The sequence below is a fragment of the Rhopilema esculentum genome, chromosome 6, assembly GCF_057945365.1.
Source record: "Rhopilema esculentum isolate cy_ngs chromosome 6, ASM5794536v1, whole genome shotgun sequence".
Taxonomy (NCBI): domain Eukaryota; kingdom Metazoa; phylum Cnidaria; class Scyphozoa; order Rhizostomeae; family Rhizostomatidae; genus Rhopilema; species Rhopilema esculentum.
In genome coordinates, this window is record NC_142820.1 from 8,580,674 (window position 1) to 8,594,333 (window position 13,660).

Sequence of the window (13,660 nt, forward strand, 5' to 3'; positions counted from 1 at the left end):
TGCCTTCTTGACATTATGAAATTCCATTCTACTAACATGATTATGCCTTCAAATTGAAAAGAAATCAAAAAGCTCAAAACTGTAAGCTTTAAAGATCAGTTGTCCGATAAAAAAGTTATATGATATGCATTAAAATAGTTGTAAGCAGACCCTATAGCAAATATAAGCCTCCTCCATGCTGTATGATTCACTGGTCTATTCATAACATCCCCAGGATAATTCCCCGGTCTATTTTTAACATCTCCAGGATAATTCCCCGGTCTAACCAACAAACAAAAAACTATACCTTTTTCACATCGAGATTGATGCCGTAAAGTGTCGGGCTGAGTTTGAGTTCCAAAGGCGTGATTCCTTTTGGTACAGGTCCATGTCGCTTTGGACCGTCTGTATTCTTGAACTGAACTTTGGGCTCAGTGTCTCCGTTTTTACCTAAAAAATACAGCAAAAAAAATGAAGCAAACTTCCCATTGAGCTAAAGATGGGGGAGTTTGATTCACTTTGCTGTGATAAATGGAGAGAGAGGTATAAAGGAGTTAAGAGCGCAGGTGCCTTGAAAATGTGGATAGGTTCTAACAGTGTTTGAATCCCCATTATGAGAGATTCATTTTTACCACGTTTAACTTTGCAAATTCATAATTTCCCTTCTTTTCACAGATTTGTTTATGAAGGAAAAAATTTCCATGAAAATTTGTTTCGCTTGGATGTTTAAAAAAATATTTTGTTGTTTGTTGTTTCAAAATACCTTCCAAAAAATCAAAACTTCATCATATAGCAAAATTGCTATATTCCTTGACCCATTGGGGACTTAAAATACACCTTTACTGCTCCTATAGTATCCAATAAAATACTATTGGGTTATCATATTGTGGTTGCACAATTTAAATCTACAAGTTTAGAATTAAAACCGTAAAAATGCTGCTGAGGATAAAACTAAGAGCGAAAAAATAAATGAAAAGGCAAACCATTTGTATAGACGTTGGCCTCTTGACTGGATTCTTGCGCTTTTGATGTCTTTTTCTTCTTCCCTTTTTCTTTCATTTCATCTTCTGGTATATTCTAATTTAGAATTTAGATTAAAAAAAGGTTTTGAAGCTGAGATTCAAAATCTTGTATAATAAGAATTTGATATGCCTATTAATTTTACCAGTTTAATACAAAATACGTACAGTTCAAAGAGAAATTTCCCACGATTCGCAACAGAGGAAACAGATGGAAAAATATCTGGCTCCATATAATTTGATCTTCTTGGATCAAAACAGATACTTTATACGAGTCAGTGTTTAAATCAAACCTAACTGAATTGAACTTAAATTATCTGTTTAGTTGGAATCGTTTGGATATAGAGTTTCATTATGTTTAAGGACAAGACCTGAATACATGAACATCGGAATAATTTGAAAAGAAAAGGCATAACTTACCCATGCAAAGTCACATTTCTGAAGACTCACTGCCAAAGACGAATCGCTAGGCTCATTTTCAAATGGAACAAATTCTTCGAGTTTCATGAGATTCTACACGAAGAAAGCGAGCTGATTTGAACTCAAAATTAAAAGAAAAAAAAAACATCCGAAGAAATATTGCACATAAGGATAACATTCACCATTAGAAAAACCACTATCATTTAAACGAATTATCCATCCTTCTTAATCACTTTAAAGCAGCAAATGATCATGAAAAAATCACAAAATAAGTAAAACGCCAATTTTTGAAAGAAAATTTTGCTTCATACAAGGACCTGTTTATTAAGATACTGCATTTTGTCTGTGACATAACGAAAGAACTATCCCAAAAATGCTCAATTTTTTGTTAATGGGTGTGCGGCCTTATAAATGTATGGTTGTGCTGTAGAATTTATGGACAGAGCTTCTTCACAGGGATGTTGAAAAATATGGCAGAAACACAATCACAATCTTAAAAAACCAACTTTACGTTTTGATTTTTTTAATATATCATTTAGTTGCTCCATGTTACTGAAAAGGAAATATGTCACTTGAGCGCAACACTCTAGTCTGTTTACATTTTGATTTACGAAGATAGGTCCAATAAAACAAAAGGGATGTTGCATACAGGCAAGAAAAATCGCTATTCTACCTAAATCATAGGTTTATGAAAGATTTGGAATGTTTTGCACATTGCAATAGAGTTCTCAAGTGTGAGGTCACAAAAATTATTTTTAGAATTCGGTGGAGATAAAACAGTTTGTTAGTTTGCTAACGGATTGCAGTTATATTGGCTCTGTTCATAATGTTTTGAAAAGAGGCCAAATTTCAGAGGTTTGATAGGGCAGGAGCCTGCGCTCATGTGGCCATAACATAGCCAGTTCGAAATAACTTCAACTGATTTTGCATATTTAGATGTATTTCACGACGCACTTTAGGTTATGGAATCAAAATTCAAAGACCCTACAAACATATTTTTTTGACGTCATCGTTTGAGAAAATCAATAGATCTGATATAGTGAAAGTAAACGGTATACCAGTCTGGAATAACAAACAAGACAGCAGTTCAGATGAAGTTTTCTTACCTGAAAGCGTTTTATGGCATTGATTGACTCGGACAAGCCACGCACCGCAATTGGAAGAAGGGCAATAGTTGGTGGGAAGATGTTGAACAAAACAATGATGGTGAAAGCCTGTGGGCAATGTACAGTTCAGTACAAAATAGTAGAGTAAAAAGCCATAAAAATTCCAAATTAATATCTAAAGGCAAGGAAAAATCTTACTACCTTCTCGCTAACCATGTTCTAAAATCGAACAACTCTTTCCATTTTTTAAATGTTTGCAAATGAATGTATAGACTGAATTGGCTAACTTGAAACTCTATATACTGGAAAGATTTTCTGAAATCAGGTAGTCAAAAATCTATTTTTGAAATATACAATAAATTGAGTCTGTTTATAGGCGCTGTTTATATACCGAAAAGTTCACACAAAAATGTGAAAAACTTTAATCTTATTTTATTTCGATAGTTATGAAGTCGTTGTTAAGATTGCTTGATCACTGGAGATATTTCTTGCCCTTAAAAATTATCCTCCCCAGCCATACAAATATTATGGTCGCTATTTCAACCGTTTATTGACTCACCTCAGAAACAGTAAGGTTGTTTCCAAATGCAATGTGAGCTGCAAATGTTGCAATTGGGGCGATGGAGGAGAGTAACGTTGCCATGGACATGTTCACTGCCTGCATTAACAGTAAACCAGCGAGCAACCGCTTCTCTTTAGATCTTAGCTCTGGAAGCGCAGAATAGGCTATGAGAAATCCATACATGCGCACATGGGGAAACATCCAATGGACAAAAAATATACTGTCAAGAGACATATGAAATCTTTATGATTTTATCACATTTGTAACATTGAATAGCCGACATTAAAAGAAATGCTCTACTGTTTTAGGGCTAGAGGTAAATACTCAATTAGAAATCATCATATTGGTACATATTCATGTGTTGAAGAATTCTGCTTTAACATGGTAAATTGCTCTAGACTTTTCAACAAAATATGGATCTATCGTACCTCACAATCGATTCTTAAAAAAACATCAAACTCTCCTATTAGCTTCTTTATGGACGAAAGAGAAGTACCCCTTTACAGTTCATTAATACAAAGCAATCAACAACAGTACAGCTGCTCAAATTCCAACCTTTTATCACATTAGAAAATGACATTTCCCAAGCGTACATCTTGATCAGTTTTATCCATGTGATGACTTCATTGACCATTTTTACCTTGTTAATTGAAAGCAGGAATTAAGCAGAAAACATATCAAAATGACGACAACACTGAACTGACAACAATACAACATGGCATGACTCGTTAGATATGTCTTGATAAGAAAACTTGCAGCAAGGCTAGCTGGAAACGCATTGGCTATTCTACTGCCCTGGAGAGAAAAAATGGTAATATCAATAGACAAGACACACTGATTGGGCAGTCATTGCAGTCATGTGCTCGCGTTTTTGATTAGCCCAATTTGATCCACAACCTGGTATATATATTTTCTGGCTTAGAGTTTTCGTTCTATGCCAGGACGTTTATACTATGAGCAGTGTCAGACAAAAAGCTTTAGTTTGTTTAAAAATATTTGGGTCTTTAAAGTCACTTCTTATCAGCTTTCTGATGTTCTCTGCATTTTTCCACCTCATCAGGCTTGCCGTTTTTAACTTACTTTGATAATTTAAAACAAATTCATAGCATTTCCATCTATATAGTGTTCACTAAATAACTTGTTGTAAACGCTCTGAAAACTAAATGTTTTATAGGGACACGAAAAATAATCTCGTTTTCCCAATGAGGCCACAAAGAGCTTAAAAGGAATCTAGGATGAACCATTAAGTAATGTGATACGTTTTCGGAAAACTTTCCGCCCCAATACAGCAGATGCCTAAAGAATGCTCCCAAATGACTGTGTAATTTGAATACTTCCCCGTACATTCGGGCCTAAGGTGTTGGCACAGCGGGCTGCATCTGGCCCCGTGGGTTTTCAGAATGCCACGGCTAAGTGATTCAGCTTAGTAATTCCAACTACCGTCTAATTTGATATGGTTGAGATGAGGGAGAAAATTGAGTACCCGAAAATATCATGTGATTAATATGTGAGATTCATTAGCAGAAGGGATATCAAAATTAACGATGAGTATTCGGAGAAGAAAGAAAATTATATCTTAAGTTCATTGGAAACCATTTGCGACAGCATAAGTTGTTAACATTATGTTAGTTGTACTGTCAGGTTATGGAAAATGAGTTTGAGAATCATTTCTTGAGTCTTTGTGGAAACGTTTACTTTATAGAAATGCAGTAAACAAATGAAGCAAAAGATGAACTAGAGAACAACAAATCAGGACATAGAGAACAACATTAGGAACTAAGGCACAAAACAAAAGACAGCTTACCCTCTTATCAGTTATACGGATAACTTTAGCTCTGGTTTTAACAATGAGTTTTCCAAGCAAAGCCTAAAATTTAATGAAGAAAATACATAAGAAAATACTATTTGGATCCATTTTCTTTCTGTGTCAAAAAAAGAAGTACTGACACGGATTAGTCAAGAGCCACATTTCTGACGTAGCTATGACATCACAGCCACGCCCAAAAACAGAACACAATACATCAAACTGACCGTCTTGACACGCCCTACTAAATGAGATATAACGAGTAAATTGAAATACAAGTAGATTTCTGAAAAACACCCCATCATACTTTCAATTATAACGAAAATATTTCTTCCTTGTTATCAAAAACCTCGTGCAAATGTATACCAGTTCAGGTAACACCTTTTAACTATTATTCAACTGCTTACAGAATATTGAACATAAATCTCTTTCTAATTGTAACCAAGCAAGCAAGAACTCTGGCATCAAACGTAGATTTCATGATACGACAGGTAACGATCCTCTAAACAGAAAGAGGATCCCAATAACATATTCTTCCTGAATCTTAAGCAGCCCTTACAGCAAACTGTTAAATACACTGATCACGTAACAATTTAAAAGCAAAGAAAATATCTAAGGAGATGAAAAATATTTTGGTAAAGATGTTCTTCCTGAATCTTAAGCAGCCCTTACAGTAAACTGTTGAATACACTGATCACGTAACAATTTAAAAGCAAAGAAAATATCTAAGGAGATAAAAAATATATTGGTAAAGGCAAGCTTATCAATTGATTGTTAAGCTGCTAGGTTTAAGCTAAAATGAAGGCTTAATAAGAAAATTTCATATGGATCATACCTGGATGGGCAGAAATAATATCATGATGCCAATACCAATGAGTGAAGATGGCCCAAATTTTAGATACATATAAACAGACATCAGAATAGCCAAAAATGGTGCACCTAGAAGAGACAGATATCTTCGCTAATTTTCAGAGAACGTTTGAGAACTAAACAACATTTAAAGTGGGTAAAATCAAAGTTTAGAGGAAAGGACCATTAATTAATTGTTTTCTTTAACTGACGCTAGTAGCCTGCGGCGATCTGGCCGGATACTATTTGCCGGGTGGCTCTGAAGCTTTGAGGGCCTGGATGAGGGCAAGGCTTAATGACGAAACCCAATGTAGTAACAGCCACTGAAGTTATCAGTTAATTGATTGGCTGGTAGTATTTGGGATGCAGGTTTTGTACCTTTAGTACTTTGTGTGAATCAGTTAAACCTCCTAATAGTGTTTTTTGTAATGACTTTGTGCCGTGTTTATCAGAATTTTTAACAGAGTTTTTTATTCATTTTGATTACCTTATCTGTGGAAAAGTCTCGGTGTTGCGGAATACGTAGATCGAACTACAGAGAAATATCGTTTTTGACAAATATATGCAAAGTCTTAGGAGGCATTACGAATAATTGACTGACACGATTAAGTGACAAAAAATTTTGTGGAGATAATTTAGGAGAATGTCGTGGAAAATGATCTGTATACTTAAAGAGATAGCAGACAAACAGTCTTTCTGTATTATCAGCATGTATTTAAATTATAATGCAAGCGTTGAAAACTGTAAACCATGTGTATTTTCAAAAGGCATTTGTTATTTTGAGCATGCGCAAAAAGCCGAGGGGCGACCAATTCAGATACTCGTATGCTATATAACAAAAGTAAGGGAATTAAATAAAATGATTAGATGCAAGACAGGGGTAAGACAGGGATGTATGCTAGGTCCACGATTGTTGAATCGTTTAACGAACGGGATTTAACTGCTTATTATTGTACTTGTATTTATGTAATTTTTTATGATATTGTAATGTTCGTTGGCTCGATGTGCGATTTGCAGTGACCCGCAGTTTAGATAAACTAATTTTTAATATTGGTTATCAAATTAACCATTAAAATAGTAAATTAACCTGTTATTATTTTAGTGATTTTTATATTTTTAGTAGAACTTTAGCAGAAATTGTAGATAAAAGAAAGAATAAAATTTATTAGAAGTTATCAACATTCATATTATCAAACCTTTTGTGAACTCTCAAACCGATCGCCTCTTTGCCACCCGGGCCAGGTCGCGCCTGCTAGTAGCTCGCTTTTGTACCATAAAGATTGGTAAGTACTCCGCTGTATTGATGCAATGTCACACAATGTGTGTATGTTAGCTAGCTTAATTTTTGTATTCTTTTTCCAATGATTCAAAAATTTTACCAATACAATAAACCTTAGCCCATTAAAAGAGATGACAGATAATTACTGAAAAATGAGGAGCAGCAAATTTTTTTGGAACGATAATAACATTTTCAATTGCAAAGTCTCAAAGTCTAAAAATATTGCGAAGGAAATCAATACTTTTTGCGATTACGAGGCAAACAAGAAAGTCGGAGGTCATTGTAAAAAATTGAGCTGCTACGCAAAAATAATTTCTTCTTCTCTAAGAAGGCTGAAGATAATTTACGCGCATTTGCATCGTAGAGATGGAAAGATTTACGGACGAAAAGCTTTACAGTGGCGAAATCTTATGGAATATCTGATAGAAGTTTATGTCGTTGCGGAACGATCATAAAAGAAAGTCGGTTGATAGCTTCAACGCAGCTGCAAAAACATACAGAGACATAGCAGAACGTTTATACGTTCAGAGGTGATTAAAATAGATAATACCACAGTAGAGAAACCGTTTATTTTCTTTGAGCGCCTCAGTCAATAAATTTTCTTCTGAACTGACCTTAATTCTCAGTACTTCACAGACATTAACTAAGGGGATAATATGAGACGTTAACAGACATTAACTAAGGGGACTTCAATACTATGAGACGTAAAGGTTCATTCGCAGGGTATTGTTACAAACGTTTTCACGAGAATTATCAAGTATCGTAGTTAGTATTGTCAACAATTATAACTATCTTTAGACATCAAACATGATAATCATAACTTGAAGATATCGGAGTCAGTGGACAACATTTGATACCCAAGACTGCTGTTCTTGACAGGAAACAAGGAAATACGACAGCCAAAAAAGCAAAAGCTACAGAAATCTTTTCATTTTGTAGGAAATGATAGTTGCAAAAAAGAGCTGATTGTATGTTTGAGGATCAACTTACCAAACAAAAAGATGCTGAACTGGCAACATTCAAAAATCCTCTGAGTATCATTGGCACAAAGATTGACAAGCTGGAAAAAAACAGATAAAACTTGCCATTCTAGAGACATGCAATTTCTTAAAAAAAGGATTCAACAGAAAAGATTCAAGTTTCGATTGATCTACAGTTGCTAAAAATATTCATCAAAAGTGTAGCTTTTGCACACCTAGAAAGAACTATACTGAGCTTTCGAGCTAGGTGCCCTGTGATAGATTTCTTACTGCACGCAAAACCAGACGTCTCTAGCCCACATGGCTCTGATGTTTCAAAGAGGTAATGTATGACCCATAGATCATCAAAGGAAACAACAATTTACGGGACAGAAAACAACATTGGTTAATACCTCTCCAATAGACTTGTTTCCAACAGATTTCAACTTGGATAATTTTCTGTAGATTAGACTAAGTGCAGCAGCCCTGGCCTCTATACCAGCAAACAGCATGATAAGAAATCCACAGCTGATGAGAAGTGAGCGAATAATTCCAAACAGGAACAAAGCAACAACCTAAAAAATGTTAATAAATCAATTAACGCAAACCCTGGGCGTCCTTGCATTAGATAGCAATATATTCCCCCTTCTCCTCAGTTCTGGGCAGGATTTAGTTTGCTAGTATTTTATCTAAACTGAATGAAAAAATGTCGATGGAGGGGGTAACATTTCAGCACATTATCCTTTGTGATATAATTTCATTATTTTGAAACTGCCTTTTGTAACGAAAAGTTAATAATGGTTGCTCCCTTTGGTAAAATAGACATTTCTTGTTGGTAAAAGGCTGTCTCCACACAGTTAAAAGAGTGAGGCCTATTTGTTTTATTTTGACCCCTATCCTAGTGGCTGGCATCACCATTTAACTCATAGCTTACACGTCTTGAATAAGGAATACCAACTCTGTTGCAAGGTGACTGCACTATCTGATACAAACTCTAAAAACATTGAGGATGTTAAAATAGCTCTAGCTCTCAACATGAAAATTGAACAGATGAAGCAGGGCCTCCAACGAAGGAGGCGGGGAGCCATGGCCCCTCCTACTTTTTTGCAAAAAATAGAGCTTTGTTCAACATCTTTTTTCAAGATTGTTAAATTTTCCCTTGGCCCCCCACTTTGAAACCTGTGTCGCAGCCGATGTGAACCTAGATGGAACGAAATCTGTTTAACAGAGATAAACAACAATGTACCTTGCAACCTTGATATTATACTTTTTCAGGAAACAAGCAGTAAAAAAGAAGGTGAAACAATGTGGAGGAGTGAGGGTGTAAAGAAATTTGAAATGCCATTGAAATCAGATTGTAGTTTTTTATTTGATTTGATTATAAACAAATTATAAAAATTATAAACAAATCAACTAGAGAACACAACAGCAGCAATAACATTATCAAAAAGACAAATCGAAGCAGAATTCTTCAGGAGGACCAAATAGCCCAGGCTCCAAAAGCAGGCCCGTCGGTACCCCCAAATAATTGTCAAACTGTAGTATGTTTCCTTTATAACAGTGTACTGAATGAGAAGGAAAACAATGGGCAGCCCCCCCCCCCCCCAATATGAATTTCGTTCCGACGGCACTGAAAAGTATTATACTGTGGAATCACATAATGCGGAAAACATGGGTGGTCAACACCATGGTTGTCAAAGACAACATAAGGCCATATAAAATTAATTAGTTGATAGTCATCAGCATGGCACAAAAAATGGGGTAGGCAGCGGATTTATATTTTATATTTCATAAATTGGCCTAAATCTTTAAAGCATTGTATATAACCCAAAAGCTGTTCCATCCTCCCTTTTTCCGTCGTAGCTTTAAAAAAGAAAACGCAACGCCAATCGGTAGATCATAATATCAATAAGAAAAGTAAAGCCTGGCTCTCCTATCGTCTCAACTGTCGCAGACTTTTTCGTTGAAAATGAAAAAGTATCTGTTCTTTGGTTTGTATACTCTAAAAAGCCGCCATCATGTAGACAGAAGGAGTTTGTTTTCTCTTCTCTTATGGACTCCAGTGGCAATTTTCTATAGGCACGCAGCACTGATTGGCCAACTTTGTCGCTCACTAATATTAATTTGTGCCCCATTAGTGTCACATACAGACAAAAAAATGATTTAGAATAAGTTGGAGAAAAGTGGTTGTATCCTTAGCTTTGAAAAATGCACTAGAAATATAACGCCAGTTACATGGAATCACCCTGAATATAAATTTTTTTGACTTTCCATAAATCTAAGACGGACCGGACCTTTATATGAAAATATAAAATATAAAAAGAATAAATGCGTCACCAAAATATGATATGGGCGCTGATAATAATCAACTAATAAATTTATATTTTAATAGCATCTTGGTGATCAACCGCAACATTTTACATTTAATATATACATAAAAAAAATTGGAAAGATCTATTTAATTACATATTTTGAAAATTACACATTGTTTTATTGCTTAAACTTATGCTGGGTTCCTCTCTCTTGTGTTTTATAATTCATCAAGAGTTTCTGTTTTAACTATTTTCCAAAATTTTTAAACTTCATCAAGACAGAAATTGACATTCTGGTCAAACCTACCCATATTAGCCCATCTATGACCGATCCAGTAGGCTTTTCTACAAACTCTAGCACCTTTCTAAGTACAACAGCCTAGAAAATAAAAATTTGTTTTGGTAAAATAAAAATTTTGCAATTTTCTATCTCTTCTTGAGTGAAAGGAACATTAGCTTAGATAGGGCAATCACAACCAGGGGGCTGGGGGGGGGGCTAGAGCCCCCAAAAATTGTCAAACTGTAGTATACTTTCTTAATGACAGTGTAATGAATGAGAAGGAATACAACAAGCAGCTCCCCCCTCCCCAATATGAATTTCGTATTGATGCCACTGAAGAAAATATAAGTTATCAAATAAAAATTGTATGTGCTATATTCATTAATTATGCAAACTATTTCCTTTCATCTAATCAAAAATATCAATTCCCCAACAGAATCCTGAAGTAAACAAACTCTGAAGGAAACCATAAGACAAACTCTGAAGGAACTCATTTTTTAGGTACTCTCATTTTTAGGGGTGAAGATCATTAGTTTGTTACATATGGAAGTTTCTCTAAATTGGATTTTGCTGCATCAACTGACTTCCTCAATAAATGTATGTTAAACAATAAAAGAATCTTTAACAAAAAAATTGATAAATTGTAGAAGGATATGTTAGCATTGTTAGCTATAAGAATAGAACTTGTACAGCATTCACTTGGCAAGACATTAAATTGCTAGTGAAACTTACAGCCTTGAGAAACTCCAATGATAGATATGCAATAAGGAAAATGATACCCAAGAGAAACTTTGTTCTTGTTGTTCTCCAAAAAACCTTCCCAAGAGAGACATCTTCAGCATTGTTTTTTGACTTCTCATGTGCATAATACCTCATAAACTTACTCAGGCTATGTTTTGCAGTTTGCTTTTTTGAGAGTTCACCTAGATCGGTAAGTTGCAGGGTAGTTTTGAAACCCTTTGTAATAATGCTGTTTGCCCAAGAGGAAGTTGCAAGCTCCAAAAACCCAGCATTTTCATATGAAGTAAGCTCTGGGCTGAAAAAGAAAGTGACATTACAAACATGTTCAACATCCCTTATAACTAAGAACAAACAACTTCAACAGGACTTTATTATATATTTCTTTTTGAGTAAGATATATGTAAAATTCCTCTTTTGGTTTCCAACCTTTAATATCCAACCCCTTCTCCCACAATTCCCAGGTGTAAGAAAAAGCATAAAATAAGAAGCAAAGGATAAAATTTACCCTAAGAATTTTCACCAAAGCAGTAAAATTTGAAAAAAATTCATAGCAAAAAGATTGCAAAAGGTGGCCACAGCAGGTCTCTTTCGGTTTTGACACATTTGATGCTTTGAAGGGGAGAAATGCTCACCATAAAATCATAAAAACAGTTAATCTTTAAAATAGTAACAGCTAATAGTTTATCTTTAAACTGAATAGTTCTTGCATAAATAAAAACAAGCTTTTCCTTGAAAGTTTCAGGATGGGAAACTTTGAAGTATGCACGTATTGACTAAAATACTTTTGGTTGATAGAGTATCAAGCTTAACTACCGTACTTTCTCTAATGAACACCGCCATCAATTGAATACCGAACCTTCAGCAAACCATTTGGAAAAACGCTATCCAAAAGCTTTGAGAGTTTTTATGTCATAAAGACAAGGAATCTGATGGAGACAGGGGATCTGATGGGGATATTGACATTCCTTGACATTTTCATAACACGAAGACATCTTTTGTAAACTTTTGAAAATTGTTCACACAATCTTAAATACGTGTTTTTGGGAAAAGAAATAAATTGTTATAAGTTTTATCTTTTTTCAATTGACATGCAGTAGTAAATAGAATCTGGCCCACCACAACTATGAAAAAAACCTACAGGTAATGAAATTAATGTATAGTATTTCTAGTCGTCTATCTAATTGATTTGTTTTGAAGAGCTAATTTTAGCTTTGAATGCATTAGTTTTGCACAAAAGACTGTACTTTTGTGGAAATGACCTTAGATGGAATTGTCATTAACATCGTCATTTACCTGATTTGTCTACTTATAACAAGTTGTCAACTGTTTCAAACAATGTCTTTTTTATTGGTTGTGATACTTATCATCAAGTTTATTAACAAGCTGCGATTTCCGAAATCTCAATCTATTAATTTTTTCTGATCAATACTCAATACTTATTGTATGCCAGGATGCCAGGATCATGATAAATGAACAGTACCATTTGCACATTTGCATGAAAGGTTACTACTCCAGTTCAGCGCATAGCTAAGCTTCCTGAAAATTGTCTGGTTTGCAATTAGAAATTTCTAGTTCCACCCAAAAATTAATAAAAGCAGCCATAAATACAACCAGAGGTGTCACCATAGGGGGTATGGGGGCACTGTAACCCCAACCATTTGCCAGTCAACACATCAGAATTTCTGTCAGGCAAAAAAGGAAAAATTTTCTCATCCTTTGTAATATTTTTGCAACAATTGTAACGTTTGAAGAAGCATATAAGACTATTTATGTTATGACCACACCCGAAAAGAGTGAGACACGCCCTTTTTGTAACTATGTCTGTATCCCTCCAAAAAATGTTTTTTGGCTTCGTCCCTGGATACAATGATTTTGTTGTCACTTCATTCGACTTGGGGTCTGAATGAAACTGGCAGGTCTGTTATGTAATACCTGAAAAGAACAAAATAGGCTTACTTTCTGCAGCAGCATGCTACTGGGAGACAATGTCTCAAATTGTATTTACAGAAACAGGTTCCTTCATATTCTTCATTTATCTCTTTCTTGTCCCCTGCCATTTCTTTCTCCATTAGGGGAAAATGTTCCTCGGCAGTCACTTCTTGTCTTTGGCTGATACTGGACGAAACTGCGTTCTGCTCCAACCTTCTTGACCCATTTTGATCCCTGATATTGTCTTCCTTTAACAGCTTATTATACGTTCTTTCTTTTTCTAGATTGGTAGCCATCCTTGACCTTCTTTTATCAATCAAATGGATTATCTTTAGGATTTTAACCTCAGTAGACACTGAACACAATAAAGAGCAGTATCACAGAAGAATAGGACTACTAATCTGAAAAAAAAGACTGACAG

General features: G+C 35.0%; 1 protein-coding gene across 1 annotated transcript in view; it reads right to left on the reverse strand.

Annotated features, from left to right (window-relative positions):
• Positions 1 to 13,660, reverse strand: part of LOC135685928 (ATP-binding cassette sub-family C member 5) — a 40,955-nt gene extending 27,295 nt beyond the window's left edge. The window contains exons 1-13 of the mRNA XM_065202028.2: positions 13,267 to 13,660; positions 11,302 to 11,605; positions 10,597 to 10,668; positions 8,391 to 8,552; positions 8,009 to 8,078; positions 5,726 to 5,829; positions 4,891 to 4,953; positions 3,642 to 3,726; positions 3,084 to 3,232; positions 2,525 to 2,632; positions 1,419 to 1,511; positions 963 to 1,056; positions 287 to 429 (exon numbers count right to left, since the gene is read on the reverse strand). Of these exons, the coding sequence (XP_065058100.2) occupies positions 287 to 429; positions 963 to 1,056; positions 1,419 to 1,511; positions 2,525 to 2,632; positions 3,084 to 3,232; positions 3,642 to 3,726; positions 4,891 to 4,953; positions 5,726 to 5,829; positions 8,009 to 8,078; positions 8,391 to 8,552; positions 10,597 to 10,668; positions 11,302 to 11,605; positions 13,267 to 13,535 (1,716 nt within the window). The 5' untranslated portion in view covers positions 13,536 to 13,660. The remainder of the gene's footprint in view (positions 1 to 286; positions 430 to 962; positions 1,057 to 1,418; positions 1,512 to 2,524; positions 2,633 to 3,083; positions 3,233 to 3,641; positions 3,727 to 4,890; positions 4,954 to 5,725; positions 5,830 to 8,008; positions 8,079 to 8,390; positions 8,553 to 10,596; positions 10,669 to 11,301; positions 11,606 to 13,266) is intronic.